Source organism: Pediculus humanus, genomic scaffold, assembly GCF_000006295.1.
Source record: "Pediculus humanus corporis 1103172108183 genomic scaffold, whole genome shotgun sequence".
Taxonomy (NCBI): Eukaryota; Metazoa; Arthropoda; class Insecta; order Psocodea; family Pediculidae; genus Pediculus; species Pediculus humanus.
In genome coordinates, this window is record NW_002987753.1 from 143,274 (window position 1) to 167,157 (window position 23,884).

At 28.3% G+C, this 23,884-nt stretch overlaps 4 protein-coding genes across 4 annotated transcripts; 3 read left to right on the top strand and 1 right to left on the bottom strand.

The window, feature by feature from the left end:
• Positions 1 to 1,370: 1,370 nt before the first annotated feature.
• On the top strand, positions 1,371 to 12,934 carry Phum_PHUM414870 (zinc finger protein SWIM domain-containing protein, putative; the record flags this gene model as incomplete). The annotated part of the gene is made up of 17 exons (XM_002428960.1): positions 1,371 to 1,501; positions 3,860 to 4,108; positions 7,940 to 8,111; positions 8,222 to 8,372; positions 8,449 to 8,600; positions 8,951 to 9,041; positions 9,429 to 9,510; positions 9,596 to 9,735; positions 9,834 to 10,068; positions 10,288 to 10,547; positions 10,628 to 10,788; positions 10,896 to 11,140; positions 11,227 to 11,378; positions 11,458 to 11,639; positions 11,787 to 12,053; positions 12,143 to 12,361; positions 12,437 to 12,934. The coding sequence occupies 17 exons, from the start codon at positions 1,371 to 1,373 to the stop codon at positions 12,932 to 12,934; spliced, it is 3,387 nt and encodes a 1,128-aa protein (XP_002429005.1).
• Positions 12,935 to 16,920: 3,986 nt separating this feature from the next.
• Phum_PHUM414880 (frataxin) lies at positions 16,921 to 17,679 on the top strand (the record flags this gene model as incomplete). Its single annotated transcript, XM_002428961.1, has 3 exons — positions 16,921 to 17,141; positions 17,216 to 17,361; positions 17,453 to 17,679. The coding sequence occupies 3 exons, from the start codon at positions 16,921 to 16,923 to the stop codon at positions 17,677 to 17,679; spliced, it is 594 nt and encodes a 197-aa protein (XP_002429006.1).
• Positions 17,680 to 17,768: 89 nt separating this feature from the next.
• On the top strand, positions 17,769 to 20,960 carry Phum_PHUM414890 (uncharacterized protein; the record flags this gene model as incomplete). The annotated part of the gene is made up of 11 exons (XM_002428962.1): positions 17,769 to 17,901; positions 18,056 to 18,174; positions 18,256 to 18,406; positions 18,478 to 18,903; positions 18,983 to 19,377; positions 19,451 to 19,574; positions 19,656 to 19,816; positions 19,912 to 20,179; positions 20,268 to 20,473; positions 20,564 to 20,695; positions 20,781 to 20,960. 11 exons carry the CDS (start codon positions 17,769 to 17,771, stop codon positions 20,958 to 20,960), a joined length of 2,295 nt encoding a protein of 764 aa, XP_002429007.1.
• Positions 20,961 to 21,434: 474 nt separating this feature from the next.
• Phum_PHUM414900 (uncharacterized protein) lies at positions 21,435 to 23,847 on the bottom strand (the record flags this gene model as incomplete). Its single annotated transcript, XM_002428963.1, has 9 exons — positions 21,435 to 21,847; positions 21,936 to 22,155; positions 22,253 to 22,466; positions 22,618 to 22,761; positions 22,845 to 23,026; positions 23,104 to 23,220; positions 23,349 to 23,446; positions 23,538 to 23,663; positions 23,784 to 23,847. 9 exons carry the CDS (start codon positions 23,845 to 23,847, stop codon positions 21,435 to 21,437), a joined length of 1,578 nt encoding a protein of 525 aa, XP_002429008.1.
• Positions 23,848 to 23,884: the final 37 nt, after the last annotated feature.

A 23,884-nucleotide genomic window follows, 5' to 3' on the forward strand; every position in this document is an offset into this window, starting at 1 on the left:
AATAATAATACGCCATTGAATTTTCATCCGGGTGGGGGGAGGGAGGGAAATTTAATTTATTTTAATAAAAAAAAGAAAAAAAAAAACGATCGTTGGAAAATGAAAAGAAAAATCAAAGGAAAAGAAGGTTTGAAGAATTGTTGGAAACCTTTTGTGTGTTTGAACCAACCATCTTTTCTTTTTACTTTTTGTCTTTTCCCCTCTCACTCTCTCCTCTCCCCACCTCCTCACTAATTAATTAACTTTTAAATGTACCTTTTTTTGGATTTTAAGGTCTAATAAAAAATTTAAAAAAAATGTACATGTTTTTTTTTTTTATGTCCTCAACCGTGGAACAAACAAAAATGACAACGTCACATTTAAAACATAATCATTTCCTTTTTCTCTGTCTCTCTCTCTCTCTCTCTCTCTCTCTCTCTCTCTCTTTTTAAACCATCTTTTTTCTTTCTTTCTTTCTTTCCTTCCTTTAGTTAATAGGTATATGTACATAAAAATTTAATTAGAAAATAATAGTAAAGTATTTGTTTACCTTTACAGATCATAAATTCGAGTTTAAAAAAAATTTTAATTTAAATTTTTTTGACTTTTGTCTTTGTTTTCCCATCGAATTTTCGAGAATAATTATTATGTAATATTTTAATTACTTGAATCAACAACAACAAAAAAATTGGAATTGTTGTCAAAGGTGGTGGTGGTAGTGGTAGTAGTGGTAATAGTGTCAATAGTGGCAGCCTTCAAATTTTACTCTTATTTCTAAAAGGAAATAACATAATTTGACTTTTCGAACCGTTGTTGTTTTTGCATCGATGAAATTATTATTATTATTATCATCAAAGACCACTCGTGTAAATTTTTGTTTGTTTGTTTGTTTGTTGGTAGACACGAGCGTAACGTAACGATTAATTCCAAAAGGAAAAAAATTTTTTTTTCTTGTAACTTCTTGCAACACTCTAAAAATTCATCACTTTTCTCTCTCTTTTTTTTTTTTTTTTTTTTTTTTTTTTTTTTTTTTTTTTGAAAAGAGGCTTTAACAAAAGCTTTTTTTCCTTTTTGAAAAATAAGAAAATTCCCAAGAGAAAATTTTGTGTTTTAATTTGTTTAACTTTCCTTTCCTTTTTTCCCCCTCCCCCCATTCGGACTTTAAATTTCTTTTGAAAAAAAAATAAAAGTAAAAAATGTGTCTTGCATTCGACTCATGTGGTATAAACGAAATTTTTTGTTTACGATTCGAATCGAAATCGAAAAAAGAATTTTCTAGAAATCGATCGAGAGACGTTTTAATAAAATTATTATTATTATTATTATTATTATTATTATTATTATTATTATTATTATTATTATTATTATGAAGAGATGTTAATGATATATTTATGATATTTTTCTTTTTTATAGGTTTTCATCTGAGCGGTGTTGTATCAACTCACAGATCAGGGAGTCCCGCCTCATCAGTGTACCTTCCAGAACCTGATAAAAAGTACAAAGTTTCTGTTAGTTTTGATAGGTGAGTAGTAATCATAATAATAATAATTTAACGATTTGTTTTTTACTGAAGAGCAGGAGGGAGAGGGCGAAGGAGGAGGAAGAGGAAAGAGGAGGGAAACGGGGAAGGGGGAAATGAAAGAAAACTTTGTGATTTCAAAGGTTCAAAAACGATGATGTTTATTTATTTATTTATTATTTATTTATTATTTATTTATTTACGATTTTTTTAAAAAAATGTTTTATGGAATTTGATCGAACGAAAACAATTTTTTTTGTTTTTGTTGGCACATTTAAAAAGAAAATGGCGACGAGAGTTTTCATTTTGTTTTGCCATTGCCATTACATTTAGTAGGTGTGCTGCGTTCGTTTTTAACTCGCGTCGGAGTTTTTAACTCTACGACCAAAAAGTAATAAAAAAATAATAATAATAATAATGATAAAGGAAAAGAATAAGAAGATTTCTATTTTTTTTTTTTTTTTTTTTTAAGACATAAAAATGATATACAAAAGATTTTTTGTTGTCGTTGTTGTTGATGACGTTCTCTCTCAACTTTTCTTTTTGTAATTTTAAATATCTATAAAAAAAATTTTCGTTGGTATTTTGCCGTTAAAAAAAAGAAAATCTTCTTCTATTTAACGACGATTACGTTGAAATATATATCAAATCTATTGTGATTATTTTTTTTTTTTATTTGACATATTATTACTCTTTATAAAAAAAAAAAAAAAAAAAGCTTTAAGGCGGTGTCGTTATTAATAACATAAAATTCGTGCGAGAAAACCGTTCGGTTCGTCTTTTTTCTTCGTACGCGTATATGACCGTTAAAAAAGTGAGGAAAAGAAAGGAAAATTTTAATTTAATTTTTTTTTTAAAAAAAACGTCGTGGTGGTAGTAGTTTAACAGGAGGGAGAGAGAGAGAGAGAGAAAGAGCAACAACAACAACAAACGATTTTTGTTTTGGACGAAAAAAAAACACACACAAAGAAATCCTTGTTTTCATCAAAACAATTTTATGTTGATAAATTCGACTTGTTGTATTATTCTTCCTTCGCCTTCTTTCATCCGGAAGAATTCATCAACGGTGGTCTCGTTTTCTCTTTACATTATCATCATCATCATTATTAGTATTAGTTTTTAATTCTTTTTCTTTTCTTTCTGTTTTGAAAGCTTTTCATTCACGAATTTTTATTTTCTTCTGTTCAGGAGAACTAAATAAAAAAAAAACATTTATTTATTTATTTTTATTATTTTCGAATGGAATAACGTCCGACGAGTTTGTTTAGTTATTATTATTATCATTGTTACTCATTGTGAAAGTTATTATTATTATCCGATTCGAAAAATCGTACACTAAACTCTTTATTGAAATTTTTAAATGGCGCACATAACCAAAAAAAAAAAATTATTATTATTACTCGTATATGTATGTGATGTATGAATTCCACTTCCGGTCGTTCTTTTTGCTTTGTTTAATTAAATTATTATTATTATTATTTTCATTCATAATCGCGACGATTCGTCGTTTGTTTCGGATTGTTTTTCCAAAGTTTATTCCAGGTTTTTTACCCCCTTCCGATCCCTAAGGAATATAAGTGATGATGCTGTATGCTTGATGAGTAGGTTTTTGCCTTGTTATAACTTATGACGTCACAACAATTCTTTTAAGTTCATCGTATTTGATAGGAACGAATTATTTCCGGTACTGGGCTCCGATTAACACACGTCTGTCGAGTTTGTTATTATTATTATTAATTGAAAGAAAAAAAAAAGAGGAAGGAATGAAAAGTAAAAGTGTTGTTGTTAATTTTCCTGATAGTTTCGTAAAGAATACAAAGATGACAAAAAATTATTAAAAAATTTTTTAAAAGCACGATGCAGTTTAGTCGTGAAGAAAAAAAAGAGAGAGAGAGAGTGAGTGAGTGAGTGAGTGAGATAGAAATTGTTTCGCCCCTCATAGTTTTTCCTTTTGCTTTCGAGTTAATTCTTTGAAAAAGAAAAAAAAAAGAATCTTTGCATTGTTTAAGGGTGATTTGGATGATCTTAGCAACAGAGGGTGACTCTTCCTGCTGCTGCTGTTGCTGCTGCTTTAGGCCAATTTAAATTTTTTTTTAATCATTGTTGCTGCTGTTGTTGCTGTTGTTGTTGCGTGTGTGCGTGTGTTCGTGTCTTTCTTTTGTGAGTCATATTTTTAATTAATAAAAACTAAAGAACAAAATTTTTTTTTTTGCACTCTTCCTCCTTTTTTTTTTTTTTTTTGTTGGGCCCTGTAGTTTTAAACGTGTCATAAGAATAAAGTTTATAACCGTTAAAAAATAATATTAATAATAATAATAAATTGTACTAAATGATTTTTTTTTGTTTTTTTTTTTTTTTCAGGTGTAAAATAACTTCAGTGACTTGCAGTTGTGATACTAAAGACATATTTTGGTGTCAACATGTCGTCGCGCTTTCCTTGTACAGAATACGAAACGCTGAAAGTGTTCGGTTACGTGTGCCTATATCGGAAACTCTTTTACAAATGGACAGACAACAACTTCAGAAATTTGTACAGTACCTCATATCGGAACATCACACGGAAGTTTTACCCACTGCCCAAAAATTAGCAGATGAAATTTTACTACAAAGGTAAGTCGAAAGAATTTACTTGAGGTTTCACCCCCCTCGCCCTTTCGCCCCCACCCCCGTCGGTACTTTTAACAATATCGATACGTTTCGATTGCTGGAAATCGAATTGGAGGAAACCGGAAACGTTAATAGTTAAACATTATGATTTTCTTTTTTTGTCTTCTGCTTCTTTTCTGTGAAATGATTTCGCCATTTTGTAATTATAACTTTTTTTTTTTTTTTTTTTGGTTTTATTGTTTAACGGTCAAATATTATTTGGCTCATCATCAACGGAGCCATTTAGAATACGAGAAAGAGAAAGGGGGGAAAGGGAGGGGGAAAGAGAGAGAGAGAGAGAGAATCACGGAACAATTTCCAAGTTTTAATTTGTAAATTTTCCAAATAATCTTTTTGGCTGAGTTTCTAGTCGTCGTGGATTATAGAAAAATATTTTCATTAAAATTTTTCACGGTTTAAGTGAAATTCAGCGAATTTTTTAAAAAAAAAAAAAAAGGAAAAAAAAGGTAGAAGAAGAAGAAAAAAGTTAAATTTATTCGACTTAAAAAAAAAATTTTTAAATAATTCCAGTTTTTTTCTCTCTCTTCTCCCCTTTTTTTTTCCCCATTTCTCTCTCTCTCTTTCTGCTTCTTTTTTTTTTTTCTAACTCCTGCCATTTTTTTTTCTTTCTTTTTTTTTTTTGGGTTTGATTCCGCATCGCTAATGGAGAAATGAAAATTTTGTGTATATATATACGTACGTTCGAGCCAAAAATTTACATCTCACGCACACACGCACACGCATACACACACACACAAAACGTTTCATTTTATTTCTGCCAAAATAATTTATTTTTAAAGTTTCGGAATCGATATTAAAAAAAAATGAGAAAAAAGATTTTTTTTCTTTCACTTTATGGTTTGATTTAATGTGGCACCAAAAACAACAAACCATTCGAGGAATTTTTTTTTTTTTTTTTTTTTTTTTTTTTTTTTGGAAACGAATTCAAACGTTCGACGGTTTAATAAATTAAAAAAAAATGGAAAAATGGTAACAGAAATCGATTTACAAAAAAAGTCAGTCCAGTCACTCACTCATTGCGTGACTGGAGAAAAATCATAATAATAATAATAATTTTTACATTTTATTGAAAGAAAAAAAAAAAAAGATGGAAAAAAAATTCAATTTTTTTTTTTTTTTTGATCATAAAATAATTTTTTTAATTTTATTAATTAATTATTATCATTATGATTTTAATAATTACGAGGGGAAGGGGGTTTTTATACAAAAAAATTTAAATTGATTATTGAAGGAGGGGAGGGGAAAAAAAAGAGGGAATTTTTGTTACTCGAAAATTCGTCGACTCGATTTGGATTTTTTTTTTTTTATAACGATTTTTCGTATCGGTTTCGTTCAAACCTTTTATTATTATTATTATTATTATTATTATTATTATTATTATTATCATTATCATTTTCACAACGCAAAAATCTTCCGGGAAAAAAGGTTAAATAAAAGAAAAAAAAGAGAGGAAAATTATACGTTGTTATCGATTATTACAAATGATGGTGGACAAAGGGGAAAAAAAATGGACGTACGTGAAATAATCTCATAAAATTTTTTTTTTTGCTTATGAAAATGGCAAGTGATCGATACTATTATTATTATTATCGTCGTCGTCGTCGTCGTCATCAAATCTTCAAAAAATTTTGAAGAAAAAAAAAAAAAAGAATGGATTATTATTTTGGGATTTCCACTGACAACTATAAGGAAAAAAAAAATTATTAATTATTTAATAAATAAATTTTATTTTATTTATGTAGTTCCACTCTCCCTCTCTCTCTCTCTCGCACGTTTTTTCCAGAATCAATTTTTCTTTTTTTTTTTTTTTATTAAAATTCGTTATTCGTTGACGATGGAAATTAAAACTGGAAATCGGGGGTAAAAACAAAAAAAAAATTGAAACTCGTTTTTATAAGAATTTATTTATTTCATACAAAAAAAAAAAAAAAAAATTTTCAGTCGGGATTAGTCAGTGAATTGTTGACTAATTTTTTCTTTTTTTTTTTATTATTTTCGTGGAAAATTCTATAAAAAAAGGAAAATGTTTTATTATTATTATTATCATTATTAGTTTTTTTTAATGAATTAATTAATTTTAATAAATAATTAAATATATTAAACTTTTTATTTTATTTGTTTAAATAATATTTTATATAAAACTTTAAAAAAAAGAAAAGTTTTTTATTTTTTCCTTTTGTTTATTTGTTTGTTTGTTTGTTTGTTTAGGATGCAAAAAAAATTATTATTAAAACAATAATAATAATAATAATTATAGAAGAAAAATAAAAAAGTTTATTATTATTTTTTTTATTATTTTTCTACCAAAAAGGTTTTATTAATAAATTAAACCGGGTTTCAGGTGTTTTTATTATTATTATTATTATTAAATAAATAATTTATTTACCTATTTTTATTATTATTATTAATATTTATTTATTTTTATTTTTTGTTTGTTTGTTTGTTTATCTTGTTGTCCGGAATGATGACATTCAAATGAAATCCAAAGCGGAAATTTCGTTTTTTTTTTCCTCCTCCTCTCTCCCCTTTTTCACCGTCTCCCCACTTAAAATTTTTCATTCTTTTTCTCTCTTTTATATATATACATACTAACCTTTCATTTTTTCAATTGGTTTGTCTTTTTTTTTTTTAAAGAGAGAGAGAGAGAGAGAAAGAAATAAACCACATTGGAAATTTTTTCATTTAGTGTATAATAATTACACGTTAGATTATCTCTCAGCGGTGAACTCGAATTTTTGCAATCGAAATAAATTTAAAAAAAAAATAGAAAAAAAAATTATTTTACGTTATCCATGTCCCGAATTACATTTATGTATCAAAAAGAGAGAGAAAGAGAGAGAGAGAGAGAGAGAGAAAGAGAGAGAAACACGATTCGGCGACACAATAAATCATAACACAGAAAAAATTTTTCCATTTAATTTTCCATTTTAATTTCGGCGATTCCGTTGTTTCATCGTGCTCGCGAATGATAGAAAATGATTATTATTATTATTATTATAGAAATTAAAATTATCGAAATGACAAAAAAAAATGGAAGGAAGGATAAAAAGGCAAACATCATTCATCGTTTGTTATTTTAAAATATTTAACGATGGATAACATTAAAAAGGTTGTTTAAAATTGGGAATGAAAATGTCAGGAATTGATAACGGGGGCGTGACATGATAGTGGGGGTCTGCTCTCATTTCCTAAAGGGGTGTGCGTGTGTGCGTGTGCTTATCCCTAAAAATGCGAAGTGAAAAGTGACAGAGTGATCCGTGGAAAAAAAAAAAAAAATTTTTTTTCGCACTCCAAAATGCAATATAAAAAAAAAACTCACGGATGTTGTTGTTGTTGTTGTTGTTGTCGTTGTTGTTATTCGAGCTCGACAATATTAAATTGTTTTTAGAAAATTAGATTTCAATTGCTCTGCTTTTAAAATGGAGAAGAAAAAGAAGAAGAAGAAGAAACAAAAAACATAAAATATAAAACTGCTATGAGAAATGGCGACGATGATACAAAAGCTTTTAACATATTACCATCGTCAAATTTGGTTCACATTTCAGTATTCATTTTTATTATTATTATTCTTCTTTTTCTTCTTTTCCCATTGAGAGAAACTCTCATAGTAATAATAATACTAGCAAAGGTTTTTATTACTGTTAAAATTATATTTTAGAATGATATGAGTTTGGTGTAAAAAAAAAAAAAAAATGGCATTTTTATTAATTTAAAAAAGAATTAAATTAATTTAAAAATTTTTTTTTTTTTTTTTTTTTTTTTTTTTTTTTTTAGATCGGAAATCAATCAAATTGCCGGCGCTCCCGATCCAACCGCCGGTGCCAGCGCCGACGATGACCACACTTGGCACCTCGACGAAGAACAAGTTTGCGAACAAGTGAGGTCTTATCTATCCCAAGGCAGTTATTACAATGCAAATAAGCAACTCAATTCCCTCTTCGCAAAGGTTCTATTATCATTATTATTATTATTATTACTACTTTTATTCCAGTTTGTGGAAAATGAATGGATTTTAATTTTCATTCTCTTTCTATTTCTTTCCTAAATGATTGATAGGTTAGAGAAATGCTCAGAGCTAGAGATTCTAACGGTGCGAGAATGTTAACATTAATAACGGAAGAATTTCTATCGGATCCGAGATTAATTTTATGGAAAGCTCAAAGTACGCCTATGAATGATAAATGTCGACAACTTTGGGATCAACTTGGTAAGACGACAAAGAAATAGAAAATTTTTTACAAAAAAAAGAAGGCATGGAAAAACATTTTGTTTATAATTGACAGGTGCTTTATGGGTGTGCATTGTATTGAATCCGCATTGTAGCAATCAGGAAAAACAACATTGGAAATGGTTGTTGGAAAAATGGTCTTCTATAAGTGTTTGCCCACAGGAAGATCCTGATTTTAGACCTCAACCACCACCTAGACAGGATTTGGTATGTTTAAAAAAATTATTATTATTTCATTAGATTTCTAGTTTTTTTTTTTTTTTTTTAAAAATTTTATTTGTTTATCATCATTTTTATAATTAAAAAAAAAAAAAAAAAAATTTAATTAATCCCCTTGAGCTCTCATTAAGTTTTTTTTTTACATTGGGATTTGGCTTTGTTTGATTCAATTTTTTTTTGTAATATTTGTTTGTTTGTTTTTTTTTCTTGTGGTTGTTGTTGTTGTTGGTACTACTTATTGTCGGTTGTTAATCGACAAATTTTATATAAAAACGTTTAAAAAATTTTTGTTGTTTGTTACGAGGATAAAAACTCATTTTTTAAAATTTTTTTTCCAGTTTCACAGACACACTGGGCTATTCGATTCTTCGGATAGTAGTTCTGAAGAAGATATATCGCCTCCGTTTAGAGATTACCGTAATAGAGAAGGTGATAGAGATAGGGACAGAGACAGAGATAGAGAAAGAGACAGGGATAGGGACAGGGACAGGGATAGAGATCGAGACAGGGATAGGGATAGAGATAGGGATAGGGATCGAGATAGAGACAGAGACCGAGACAGAGATCGGGACAGAGACAGAGATAGAGATAGGGATAGGGATAGGGACAGAGATAGAGACAGGGATAGGGATAGAGATAGGGACAGGGATAGAGAGCGAGATAGGGAAAGAGACCGTGATAGGGATCGTGACAGAGACAGAGACAGAGACAGGGATAGGGATCGAGATAGAGATAGAGACAGGGAGAGGGATAGGGATAGAGAGAGAGATAGGGAAAGGGACAGGGAAAGGGAGAGAGATAGAGATAGAGATAGAGAAAGGCCTTCTAGGTATCGTGATAGAGATAGATATAGAGAGAAACAGACTACAGCAGCCGTACCAAGGACTATTTTTCATAGGTTTGTTTTTTCATTTCCAAACGAAGGACTAATAATTGTAAATATGGTAATTACATAAAAATTATGACTCAAATTTTTTTTATAGAGCTTTGGACGCTGTTACAATGTCTTGGGACAATCTACATTTAAAACATATTTTATCCAGTGATACATATTGCAGTCACATTCCTGAAAGTTCCTTGATCTCCGGTAGTTTTAATTCACAAGGTCAACCTTTGTGGCACGGTAATTATTATTTTTAATAAAAATTATCCATGTAAAATGTCTTTAGTAAATTCTTCGTCAAAGGACATACATTGTAATAAATAAATTAAATTTTTTAGAGCCTCTAGCTACGTGTGCAGCAAGAGTTGACGCCCTTAGAAGTCATGGTCATCAAGAAGCAGCATTGAGATTAGCAGTAGCAGTAGTTAGAACAATGAAACAGCAACAGCTGTCAAATCAAAGAAAATGGCATGAAAGTCAGCAACAAATTAGAAATGCTCCTAGCACAAGCGGAAATAGTCATTATTCTTCATCTGCGTCTTTATCATGTTCTTCTTCATCTTCTTTTTGCAAGTAAGATACCTTGTTGTTATCAGCTTTTGTTTTAAAAAGTTTTTACTATTTTTATTAATTAATTAATTTTTTTTTTAGCAAACTTTCTATAAACAATCCTTGTACATCACGTTGCTCTGGGTTATCATGTTGCAAAAACCATTATCCACCTTCGGGTTCTTTTTCAAATGTTCCTTCTACATCTTACATGAGTCATTCATCACCATTAAATCATAACAGCTGTTGTCATCATAGCAGTGGCTACGGACACAGCGGATATCATCATCACAGTCGGGGTTGTCACGGATGCAGTTACATCTGCGGTGGTCATTATGGGTCTAGATGTTACCGAAATCAAAATAATTTATATAATAATGATACGGGGTGTGACGAAGGATGGGTTGGACATCCTTTAGATCCTGTGGGCTGCTTGTTTGACGTCTTGGCGTATGCTTCTCTGGTAGTCGACGATCAAACGCCGAGAGTTGCTACATATTTCGGTGGGAAAAGTTTTTTTTAATGTTTAATTGTTTGCGTATTTTGATTTTTTTTATATTTATTATCACTTTTTTATTTGTAGATCCTATTGGCGAAGAGGGTTCGAATATTCCACCGAGGTATCAACATATACCGGTTGTAGGCACTAGAGATCGTTCCGAAACGTATCTTTCTCTAGCTGTTGAAGTTGCCCTTATCGGCTTGGGTCAACAAAGAAAAATGCCCACGGGGTTGTATGCTCAGGTAAATTTGTTTGCAGTGCACCTATACTATTTTTTAGGGCGAATGCACATTGGAGTCTCTTTTAGTGGTTAATATTAATTATTTTTTTATAAAATGTTTGCTTTTAGGAAAAAGCTTGCAAGCAAGAAGATCGTCTGATTGCTAAATTGCAAGAAATAGAACTTGACAACATTCTTGTATCAGTTTTGCGAAGGCAAGCAATTGTTTTACTTGAAGGAGGTCCTACCAGTGGTTTAGGTTTGGGCATTCACCCTGAAAGTATTCCAATGCATACTTTCGCAAGATTTTTATTTTTAGCTCTTTTGAATTATTATCCTGATCTAGCATATGAAGTTGGATTGCGAGCCATGAGGTAAATTATCAAGTTCTTTTCAAATGAAATAGCTCATCGTCTGGAATAAATTTATAATTATTTTGTATTTTTTTTTTCTTCCACAGATTACCAATTCTTGAAGAGCGTGACGAGCACGATGACGCTGCTGGTAATATGTCTTCCCTTGTTTTAAGCCGATATCCTCGTTGGTTTACCTTAGGTCATATAGAAACACAGCAATGTTTACTTGCTTCAACTATGCTTAGTGCCGCCAAAGGTATTTACAATAATCACCTCTGCTTCTTTCCTTTTTTTTTTTTCATCTCATGATTTGTAATTAAATCCTTTTCTTTTAGACTGCGTTTTATGTGCTGGAGAAGCATTGAGACTAAGAACAGTGCTGGAATCCGCTCAACAACATATTCATAGTTCTTCACATCTTTTTAAATTGGCTCAAGACGCTTTTCGATTTGCTACTCCCGAAAACGGAAGCAGACATCCAACTTTATTAAATGTAGCTTTTGAATTAGGATTGCAAGTGAGTAAAAAAAAAAACCCAAAAAATATTTGAATATTTAAAATGAAAACAAAAAAAATTCATTTAGAAAGATAAGAAAGATGAGGATTGAAGGAACAAGAAGCTTATCTTATTATTATTATTATTATTTTGTTAAATTTTCCACAGGTTATGAGAATGACATTGTCTTCCCTTAATTGGAGGAGACGAGAAATGGTTAGATGGTTAGTTACGTGTGCAACTGAAGTAGGGGTCGAAGCATTAATATCTGTTATGCAAAACTGGTATCAATTATTTACTCCTACGGAAGCAACGGGACCCGTAGCCACCACTATAATGTCACATTCTACTATTATGAGACTGAATCTTAGTTTGGCTCAACAAGAAGAGTTATCTACGTGCGCAAGGAACTTAGCTTTACAGTGCGCTACCAAGGTTAGAAAAGAAATGATGATGATTTCTTTATCTCTCGACCATTATTTATTTCAAAACTAATTTATTTATTTATTTTTTTTTATTATTAGGATCCACCGAATTGTGCCTTGAACGCACTAACACTTTGTGAAAATGATAAAATAGCTTTTGAAACCGCTTATCAAATTGTAATCGATGCGGCAAGCCTTATAATGACTTCATCACAATTGTTTACCATAGCCAGATACATGGAACACAGAGGGTATCCCGTAAGAGCCTATAAATTAGCTACTCTCGCTATGAAAAATGTACATTTAGCTTACAATCAGGTAAGAGAAAAGTTTAAATCACGCCGGAAAATTTTAAATCGATGATGGTTTATGTTTTTTTTCTTTTTTTTAAAGGACACTCATCCTGCCATCAATGACATTCATTGGGCATGTGCGTTGAGTCATTCATTGGGCAAAACTGAATTAGCCAATATGATTCCTCTTCTCGTTAAGAACGTTCAATGTGCCACAGTACTTTCCGACATACTTAGAAGGTGCTCAATGACAGCGCCGGGATTATCGTGTCAACATCCCGGAGATGGAAAACACCATCATCACCGTCACCGTGGAGGTTTCGGAAGCGCTTCGAAACCTCTTTCGTACGACAGGCCACCACTTAGGCCACTACTCGAGGCAGCAGTCGCGGCTTATGTGAACACGACACATTCGAGATTAACTCACATTTCTCCCCGACATTACACGGACTTTATCGATTTCCTTGTTAAAGCTAGAGACACTTTTCTTCTTGCACACGATGGTCATGCTCAATTTCAGCAATTAATAGAAAATATGAAAATGGCTTATAAGGGAAAGAAAAAATTAATGTTTTTAGTGAAAGAAAGATTTGGGTGATGAGCGTTTTAATATGACTAAAATATATATATTAAATTTTTTTGTTGTTTGATATAAAAAAAAAAATGAAAAAGAGAGAGAGAAAGATAGAGAAAGAGAGAGAAAGAAATTTTTTTTTTTTAGCTTTTACCTTATACGCCAACAATGCCTATCTATTAAGTTTTGAAAATTTTCATATATGAAATATAAATTGCATAAAAAAAAAAATTATAAAAAAAATTAGCTGTAAAACATTTTTTGCTTTTCGATCTCAAACAAAAAAAAAAAAAAATTTAAGAAAAAAAAACAAAAAAAAATTTTTTTTTTTAAATTATAAGGACTGTCATTAGCTAAGTGCATTACTATATTGTAAAAAAAAAAAAAAAATGTAAGTTGTGTACATTACTGTCAATATAATTTAAATAACGAGTGGTTTAAGGTAATTCTAAAAAATTTAAATAATATAGAAAAAAGAAAATTTTCTGTCTGTTTTAATTTGTTGCTGGGGCTAATATGTCGACATTTACGTGTATTTTTCGTTTTCGTTACCCCCCCTCTCCCTCCCCCCCTTAAACAAATGAAACTTTTTTTGAATGCATAATCAATGTTTTTTTTTTTTTTTGATTTGATTGCCCCAGTATATTTATATTTGTGATATTTATTTAAGATGATGATGATGATGATGATGATGATGATGAGGAAAAAAAAAAGAAAATCAGGGATTTATTATTATTTTCTAATCTAAGTTAAAATACCAAAAGAAAAATGAAAAAAAATGCATTTTTAACTACCGTATAAAATATATAAATAATTATTGACAAATAATATACACATTACCCAGTGAATTAAAAGTATAAGTAATAATAATAATATTGATAATGATAGTAATAAAATCAAAACATTTTCAGTTGTAAAAAGAAAAACAAAAAACAAAAAAAAATTAATAACGGTTTGTTTTTTTTGTTTTTGCTTCTTTCTCTCCCTCCCCCCACTTTATTACAATCAAAATAAAATTGTTTTTTTTTTAATAATAATAGTAATAATAATAATGATGATGATAATTTCAATGTTTTTTTTTTTTAAATTTTTTTTGCTTTAAGTGCAATAGATGTTATATTCATGGAGAAAAAAAAAATTTGTTTTTTTTATTTTTGGTTTATTTTGTATAACTTTGTTAACAAAACTGTGTCATATAGTAATGAAAGTTTAAGAAAAATAATAATCATAATTAAGAATGAATTCATTCATTCATTCATTCATTCGTGTTTACGGATATTGAATGAATGAATGAAAGAAAAAAAAAATTTTTTTTAAATTTAATTTAAAGAGTTTTGTAAACTTTTTTTGTATTTTTTTTTTTTAATTTTTCAAGTTATTAATTAAAAAAATAATGACACAGTTTTGTAAAACATGTATTATTATTATTATTACTATTATTATTATTATTATTATTACTATTATTATTATTATTATTATTAATATTATTTGTTTAAAACTTTAAAAAAAAAAATTCATTTTGTATTTTAATGATAATTTTTTAAAGATGGAGAATTTGGTTTTTTTTTTTTTTTGCAAACAATTTTTTTTTCTGTCAAGTGTCATTCATTACATAAATAATAATAATGATAATAATGATAATAAAAAGTAAAAATAATAATAATAATTTAATCTATCATTGTAATAATAATTTCAAATCAGTTAAGGTATTCCTACTACTACTGTAATATTAAATGTGTTAATTTTAAATCATCTTTCTTAGCTCTATAAGATATTATTATTATTATTTTTTTTATTTATAAATTGACATTTTATAAAAAGGCATGAGTTATACAGGGGGTTGCAGAGGGTTCGGCGGGGGTGAGGGTGAAATGACAAAAGGATTGAACAGAGAGAGAGAGAGAGAAAAAAAAAATTGAACAATCACAATCAAATTTTTTTTTTTTTATTATTAATAATTTTATTTGTATTTATTTTATTTTATGAATGAATGTGTGTGCGTGCGCGTGCGTGTATACATAAATATTTATATGTAAATTACTATTTATATATATAATTTTTTTTTAAAATCATAACTCGTGTTTTTTTTTTTTATATGAAATGTCAATTTTTTTTTATTTAAATTTTATGTTTAATAATTTAAATTCAGGTATTATTCCGTAGGTTTTATTTAGTATATGATTAGATAATAATAATAATTAAATCGAAAATGTGTCTGTCGTCCTATATATTATTAAGATTTTTATCATGTAAAATATTTTAATTTTAATTTTTTTTTTTTTTCGGGGGGGAGGAAGGGGGTGGTTCGAAGTTTAAAAAAAAATGTCGTTTCAAATCAGAGATTTAAATTTTAATTTGAAAAGTTTTTTTTTTTTTTTTTTTAAATGCTGTCGAGATTCTCAAGGGAGAAAAAATCACAAAAATATAAATAAGCCAGTGACAAAAAAAAATGTACGCACCTTAAAGAATGAATGAATGAATGAATGAATGGGTTAATGTGTCGAATAAGTGTGTGTGTGTGAGAAATGAAAATTGTAATTATTATTATTATTATTATTATTATTATTATTATTATTATTATTATTAATTTTAATTTTAATTTTAATTGTAAATTTTTTTTTTTTTTACCAGTTTTTTTTTTGTTAGTGCTCGTCGTTGTTTGTCCTCGTGTCGTTACGTAAAAAAAAAAAAAAAAAAAAAAAAAAAAAAAAGAAAAAAAAAAAGAAAAAACTGCTCAATAGTATGATCTGATGTTTTATTATTATTATTATTATTTTCGTGAAAAGTTCGATATTTGTAAAATTTTTATTTATACAATTTTAATTATTTTTTTTTGTAACAGATCATTCTATTGTTCGCCTTACCAAAGATTTTTTTTTTTTTTTTTTAATATTTTTTATTTTTTCTTCTTGTACCCAACGATTTTGGTTTATGTTATTATTATTATTATTATTATTCTCATTGAGTTTCTTATGCTCCCTGATGAAATTTGTATATTTTCTTTTGTTAATTTCACATTTATAAAAAAAAAAGAAAAGAAATGGAAGGAAGGAAGGAAGGAAGTAAAAACAATTTTTATTTGTACATTTCAAAAGGAAAAAAAGGAAAAAAAAAAAATTTATTTTATTAAAATCATTCTTTAATTAAAAAAAAAAAAAAAATTAATAACATTTTATGCAGATCTCTCTTCAAAGTATTGTATTAAAATTTTAATTAAAAAAAAAAAATAATTTGACGCTCTAATGTCGTCGTCGAACCTATATTTAGAGTAAATTTTATTGAAGACTAAAGACAAAAAAAAAAAAAAAAAAAAAAAAAAACTAAAGCATACAACATATTTAAACAAACGTATGTATAAAAATTCATTTAATAAAAAAAAAAAAAAAAAATTGTATATTATTTAAATTGAAATATAAATTATTCATTTAAAAAAAAAAATAATAATAATAAAAGTTTTATTTATTTATTTTTCTTCTTTGACTCCCTTAAAAAAAAAAAATGAAAAAAAGTTGGGAAAAATATAAATAAAACGAGATATAACGTCTTTTTTTATATTCTGATAATAAATTTTAATAAATATCAATAATAAATACTTTATTTAATAAGTTATGATGCATTAAATGATTAATTTTATTATTTAAGTCATTTGTTTTGATTGAGAATATTTTAAGTGATAAGATAAACAAACCGCCATGATTGTTAACTTAACTCACAGCCTTGTTGAAATAACTATCGAATGTGTATCGTCGTCTGCTTAACGGTGATCTTGTTTTTAAAAATTTAATGCAGGAGAGAGTTTATTTTATATAAATAATATTAATTTAAATCTAATAAGAATTATTAAACAATTAATTATAAATTTATTTAATAAATGGAATGTGAACATATAAATAAATTATTTGTAAATTTTTTTTTATAAACGTAATTAAAATTAAATAAGGACATTTTTTTTTTTTTTTTTTTTTTTGAAAACTTCATCGTTAATGTGATTTTATTATTATTGATCAAACATGATGCAGTTAATAAGAACTGGTAGTACCATGAAAGAATTATTTGGAACAATAAAAAAGGGAAATTTAATTTTACGCAGCTTCAGTTATGTCGGAACTCAACAGTACAACATAACAGAAAAATATTGTAAATGTGAAAAGGTTAATTTTTTTCGAAAATCAATTTTTATGAATTCATTTTATTATCCGAAAATTTTTTATTCAACTGAAAACATTCAAGGGTATGTTTTTATAGCTTTTTTTTTTAAATATTTTTAAATTTGACATTTTAAATCATTTAATTTTTTTGTTTTAGATCTTTAGATAAAGTAACTTTTATTAGTGTATGCACAGAAACTTTAGATTCTTTAACAGAGTATTTCGAGGAGCTTATCGAATCTATTCCTCATTTAAAAAATGCTGATGTTACATATAGTGATGGAGTACTAACTGTATATTTTGGTAATATGTTGTTCTATGATTAGATTGAAATTGTCTTATTTACTTATAATTTGATTTATGATCTGTCATTTAATATTATTTATCGTTTTAGGCAAAAAGTATGGTACATATGTCATAAATCGTCAAACACCAAATTTACAAATTTGGCTTTCTAGTCCCACTAGTGGTCCCAAAAGATATGATTTTTCAGGTGGAACATGGATATATAAACATGATAAGACAACTCTCCATTCATTATTAGATAAAGAAATTAAAGAAATTGCTAATCAAAAAGTTGAATTTTCTGAAAAATGTGTTTATTCAAAAGTAACAGAATAAGAGGATAACAGTCAGAAGAGTACATTATTGAAAATTATAGAATTATTGTGTGTGAAAAGTTGTTATTGTGGTGAAAATTTTTAGTTAAAATGGAGGTAATGGAAGATGGTAATCTTTTAGACAGAGTGAGAATTTTATTACAAAGAGATTTGGATTATTATAATCAGCATCAAGCAGTTTTACAAGAAAATCTTTGCTCTGGTGTCGTCGGAGGATTGCTCGGTACATAATCAAGAACATTTTTAAAATAATTTGAAATTTAAAAAAAAAAAAAAAAAAAAAAAAAAAATGATTTTTAATAAAATTTATTTAAATTTAAATTTTTTTAAAAATTATTATTATTATTATTTTTTTTTTATTAATTTAACATTTAAAGATTTTCCAAGATATGCATCCTTTGCTGCTGTAAAACTTGTTACTTGGTGGGAAGCTCAATTTAAAAGCGCCTTTCAAAAACCTTCTGGTTTATCTGGAATAGCAGTAGAAAGCAATGAAGTAAGTTTGTCCACCATTAATATGTGTCTTTGTCAAAATGGATATGTGTTAATAGAAAAAAAATTTTTTTTTTTTTTTCAGGGTGCAGATAGAGGATGTGGAGGTATAGCTGTGATTTTAGCACCTAAGGAATTTCTAAAAGTTATAGAAGATACAGCAGCTCAGTTGCTTGAACATTTGCATATTCTTTCTCAGGAAGCTTTGGATCATGCAGATTTGACAGTACTAACAGGTAAATCACAATCATTTTTATTATTACTAAAATTAAACTTTTTTATTTAACTTCGGTTTATTATTTAATAGGTACCTTAGGAGCTTCTGCTCTTGTTAAAAATACTCTTTGGTGTTACAATGAACATCTGAATTTAAAAGAAGGTCTATCTTTACATGAAAGCTATAAAAATTATAAAGAAATGTCTGAAGCTTTAGCTGAAAGGCTTTTGGATTTGCATTGTAGACTTTTATCTTTATACGTCCTTCAAGACGCTGATTCTTTATCGTGGGATTACCCTCATCCTTTTTTCGAAGGAGAGCGTGGTTCTTTTGTCATTCAAATGTGGTGGTTATATATGCAAGGAACTCGTCAAGATCTCTGGAACACAGTACCTCCAAAAACAGCACAACGTGTGCTAGCTGGAATGCTTAATGAAACTCTGACAATATTAGCCAGCAGATATTGTCAAGCTGAACCAAGTCCTGCTCGTTTATCACTTTTGGTTACTGACATAGGTTAAAATTTTAATTATAACCTTATTTGGATAAAATCTATTATTTTGTTTTAAACCAAAGTTTTTACTTTTTGTTTTAGGTAATCTATTACTCTGCGTTAATGAAATTCTACCATCGATTTGCAGCAACGCTTCAGAATTTTTAGGATTTTCGAACAGTAAAATTCTTCGGGACATTCATTGTAAATGTCATCAGCTTTTATTATGTTTAAGTCTTCGCGGTTGTCCTCTTTCCATTCTTTATAAACTTTTTAAAAATGGTTTTGACGATGTCATCGCATTTGAAAATCGTGCAAAGTCTATAGCTCCGTGGTTGATTTTTGTATCTCCCGAACTCCTGCAACTTTCTTTGGGTGAACGACTCACGAGTATTTCCGACGAATACGCCATTATGTTAGAATTAAAAGTTTTAATAGCTCAACCGCAACCTTGTTATCCTTTGTTATTGCACGTTTTAACCATGAGGGAATACAAAGTACTTGAAATTACATTTTAAAATTTAAATTAGAAAAGAATTCTTTGACATTACGGTTCAATTCCATTTTTAGGTTATAACCTTATTACTCAAAAAAATTTCGTTGTTGCTGTCTGAAGAAAAAAAATTAAAGGAAAAAAAAGAAGAAGATGTTAAATCGAAAGACGTCAACTGCGGTGGTTTTTTGTGTTCAGAAAGTATTTTTTTTTTTTTATTAATAGAATTTATAAAGTTTACTAAATTTTTAATATGTTAAATTAAATTTAAATTAATTTAAGGTGGTAATTGTCAATTTATATCGAGCAATTCAAACAATTTATTTTCTGCCGTTGCTTTTGTTTTAATGAACGTTTGCACAACGGAAGATTTTAACAAATGTATAACCTATGCATTCGAATTGATAGAACCAAATTGGGCTTGTTGCCTCGACAGGCATCAGGTACGATAAGTTTTTTCAAAACGCTTAAAATTGTAGATTTTAAACGTTATTTTGCCTTAAAAGATATAAAGAAAAAAAAAATTTGTCAAATTTAGATTTGGAATTTAAAATATCCGCCATGGTTGTCAGCATTTACATCGGAATTAGAAATACCGTTAAAACCTTTAGTTAAAACATTGATAGAAAATGGAAATTGTAATAAAAATTTAGAATTTTGCATCGATTTGACATTGGAGAGTTTGTTGAAATTGAAAGATGTCCTACCACCTCACGTATTCAAAGTTGCCATAGTTTTACAAGAAAACATACCAGCGGATATAAATCCCATTGGGAACAGTGTACTACTACAAATGTTAATCATGGGTAATTCATTCAATTTCAATTCAAATTTTTACTTTAAATTTTTTTTTTTTTAAATGGATTCCGCCATCTTTTTTTTTTTTTTTTACAGTGGTGTATGCTTTGTTAGTGTCATCTGAAAACGATGCTGCATTAGCTTTGGCAGAAGCACTTTGTCACTTAGAAGTACCCGTTCACATAGTGGAACAATTGGAAAAGGGTCTTGAAGAATTTATAGACGATCACGAATTAGCTTTGGTTTCGGACGTGACCGTTAGTCGAATACTTTTTACTAAATTTGGCCGACAAGCAATGAAAGTAAAAAAAAAAAAATTTTTTTTTTTTTCATTTAAACCACGAAATGAAAGAAGAAGAAAGAGTGAAAATTTTGTTTTTTGTAAATTTCAGGTTCTTTATCATTCAATCGTTGAACATTCGGAATGGTTTATGTCATCTTTAATACCTGAATATCCTTCTACTAAACCTTCAAATAAATTACTCTACATAATGTTTCACATTGGTATAAGACCTTTCGATCAGGTAAGTTTTTATTTTTTAAATTAAGGTTCCACGTAAACGTTAGAAGGGAGGGAAGGAAGATTTATTTAATTAATCGATATTACAGATTTTAACGGGAGAATGGAAACCTGATTATTTAAAAATTTTAGAAAGGCCTTTATCTCTCACGAAAGAAACCACTTGGATGCACCTGTCTAAAAGACCTGAATTTGTAAATCCTTCTATTTTATCGAAACACGATAAAACCGTTGTTGAAACAATAAGTTCATTATTTTTAGGCGACTAAGTTCTTTTTTTTTTATAATTCTTTATTTAAATGCCAGGATATGTTTATTAACAAAATAATAATAATAATAATAATGTAAGAATTTTAATATGATTTTTTATTCTTAATTTTGCACTAAATTTTTTTTTTTTTTTTTTTTTTTTTTTACACTGATAGAAAAAAATTAACGGTGAATTATCATTTACATTTTGAATGATGCCTTCTACCGGCATTCAATGTTAAAAAATATTTTTTGTCAAGCAATTTATTATTTAAGTTATTAACTCTACAAGAGCATAATAAATTATTAACATTATTTAAATTAATATTAACAATTTTATAACAATCCTTCCATTTCTCTCATAAATTGTAAATACGCATCATCTTTAGTTTGTATGTTTTTCGTTGGGGGTTGACTAATTTCTTGTTTAAGCTCTGAAAAAAAAAAAAAATTTCCGTTAAAAAAAATTCAATTCGAAGGTCAATCGATGACTTTTATTCGAAAAAGTATTTTATACCTGAATGGTGGGGTATTTTAATATCTTTCTTTTGCTTAACGTCTCTTTTAACTCTGAGCGCCGTGGGAAGAAATCTCGTTACATCCGCGCTTAAATTTCTTATTTGAGCTCCCGCTTGTATTGTTGCTCCCGGTTTTTCTGGGGGTCTACTTATGAGCTGCGGAGCAGCTGACAATACATTTGTTTGTGCTGCGTGTGGAGTTAGGGGAGTTACAGGGGGTATATTGGGCGGTCTCATTAATCGAGGAGGCATTCCCGGAGGCGGACCCGGAGGAAGTCGAATTCCTAATCTGGGTGGTAAACCTGGAGGTGGACCGGGGGGTAAACGAATTCCCATTAAGGCAGGTACTCCTCGTGGAGGCGGAGGTCTAAACATCATAGACGGCATCCCTTATTAAAAAAACAAAAAAAAAAAAAAAAAAGATGGATTAGTAACATTTTAATTTAAATTTAATGGGTTTTTGGGGTCGCTGTTTACCGGGAATCATGGCAACTCCAGGCCTGTGTACTAAATGAGGTAAACCCATTGGATCGGAATCTCCTAAAGTACCAGGAGCCATTCCTGGGGGTTCTATTGAATCAGGAGGAGAAGCGTCGCGTTTATTTTTATTCCCATAATTTTTTGGATCCAAAGCTTGTAACCGATTTTCAAGATCAGCAGCTCTGTCAGCTTTTCTTTTTTTGTGAACTTCTTCCATCTAAAAAATTAATTTATAAAATTTAATTAATAATTAACGTTTTTAACAAAAAGAAAAGTACTTATTCCTTCAATATCTTTTTCCATTTTTTTTTTACCTCCTTCATAAACTGATCTATATCTTGGCCAGCCATGGCTAACATTTTTTGTTGTAAAGAAGTTGGTCTTTGTTTTGAATCGTCTAGTTTCAAATTGTCATCTTTTCTTTCACCTAATCTGTCATCCTCTAGCAGATGTCTTTCTACAGAGAGCAAATCCCTTTTATCTAAACTATCTTCCACTCCAGGTGCAATATCTTTTTCATCCATAAATCTGAAAAATTACATATTTAAATTATTTAACTAAGAAATATATATTATTAACATTTACCATAAATTTAATCGAAAGTATGAATTTTCAAGACTGATTCAATAAAAAAAATACTATGTTATTAAAATTTGAATATAAACTTTAAATGTAATACCTGATAGTTTTCCTGGGTACTGAAATTGGAATTGGATTGTGTTCTAACTGTAATTTATCTATATCTTCATCATCATCACTAAGCTCAGGAGGAGGTCCTATAGGTACTCCAGGGGGTTCTTTTTTCTTTTCCAGTTCTTTACTCCTTAAAATTTTAATATTGTGAAATTAGTCGTAATTATAAAAAAACTAATATTTTGCTTTATGTTCATTAAAATAAACTATTACCCATAGGAAGATTTTTTTAAAATACCATGAGGAGGCTGTAAAAATGGAGGAGGTACATTTGTTGGCCTCATTGCTGGATGTGGAGGTGCATGAGCTGGTAGAGGAATTTGTGAAGGCATACCAACAAAAACAGCTTGAAGTTCAGCTGGTAAAGCAGCAATAGGTAAAGGGATATCATCTACCTAAAAATTGTTTTTAAATAAAAAATTTAAATTAAAAAAATTAACAATGAATAATTATTATTAACCTAAATGATTACCTGAACTTGTTGAGCATTTTTTACAGCTTCATAATAGTTGTACAAAGCAGATCGTTTTCTTTCATATTCTATTTGAAGTCTTTTAAGTTCTGCCCATTTATCAGGATCATCCTTGTGCTAAATATTTTATTTACATACAGAAAAAAAAAATATAATTTAATATATTTGACATTTTAATAATAAACTTTTTGACCTAAAGTACTATTTAAAAAAAAAAAAAACAAATAATTAAAATTTTTACTTACATACATTTTTAAAACTCTTTCTAAAGTATCTTTTAATTTTTTTCTTTTATCTTTTAAAACTTTTTCATTAAGAGGAGAAGGTTGTAAAACATTATATTCTGTAACAAGAAAATAGAAAAAAAAATAATGATTGCAGTCATATTATAATTAAAAATAAATTTTGAAATTTTTATCTTCTGAAAATAGTACCCATTTGATCAATTTTTTCTAAATCCAATAATAATTGTTGAGGGTCTTTTCCTCTTAAAACTGCAGCTCTCACCATTTGTCTTTGCTTTTTATTTTTCTTTAATTCTTTTTTTCTTGCTTCCTTTCCTACAAAAAAAAACAATAATTTTTTCTTCTTTTTTAAAAATTTGCAAATGGTTAGAAATAAAAAACGCTAGATAAATATCAAGTTCTAAACTTTAAATTAAAATAAAAGCAATAACTTACTTGCTTGATCGGTGGGATTCATATATTTACCACTTTTAGTGGTATTAATCGATCTTCTTCCCATTTTAAAAGTTTATTTTAATACATAAATTAAAAATAAT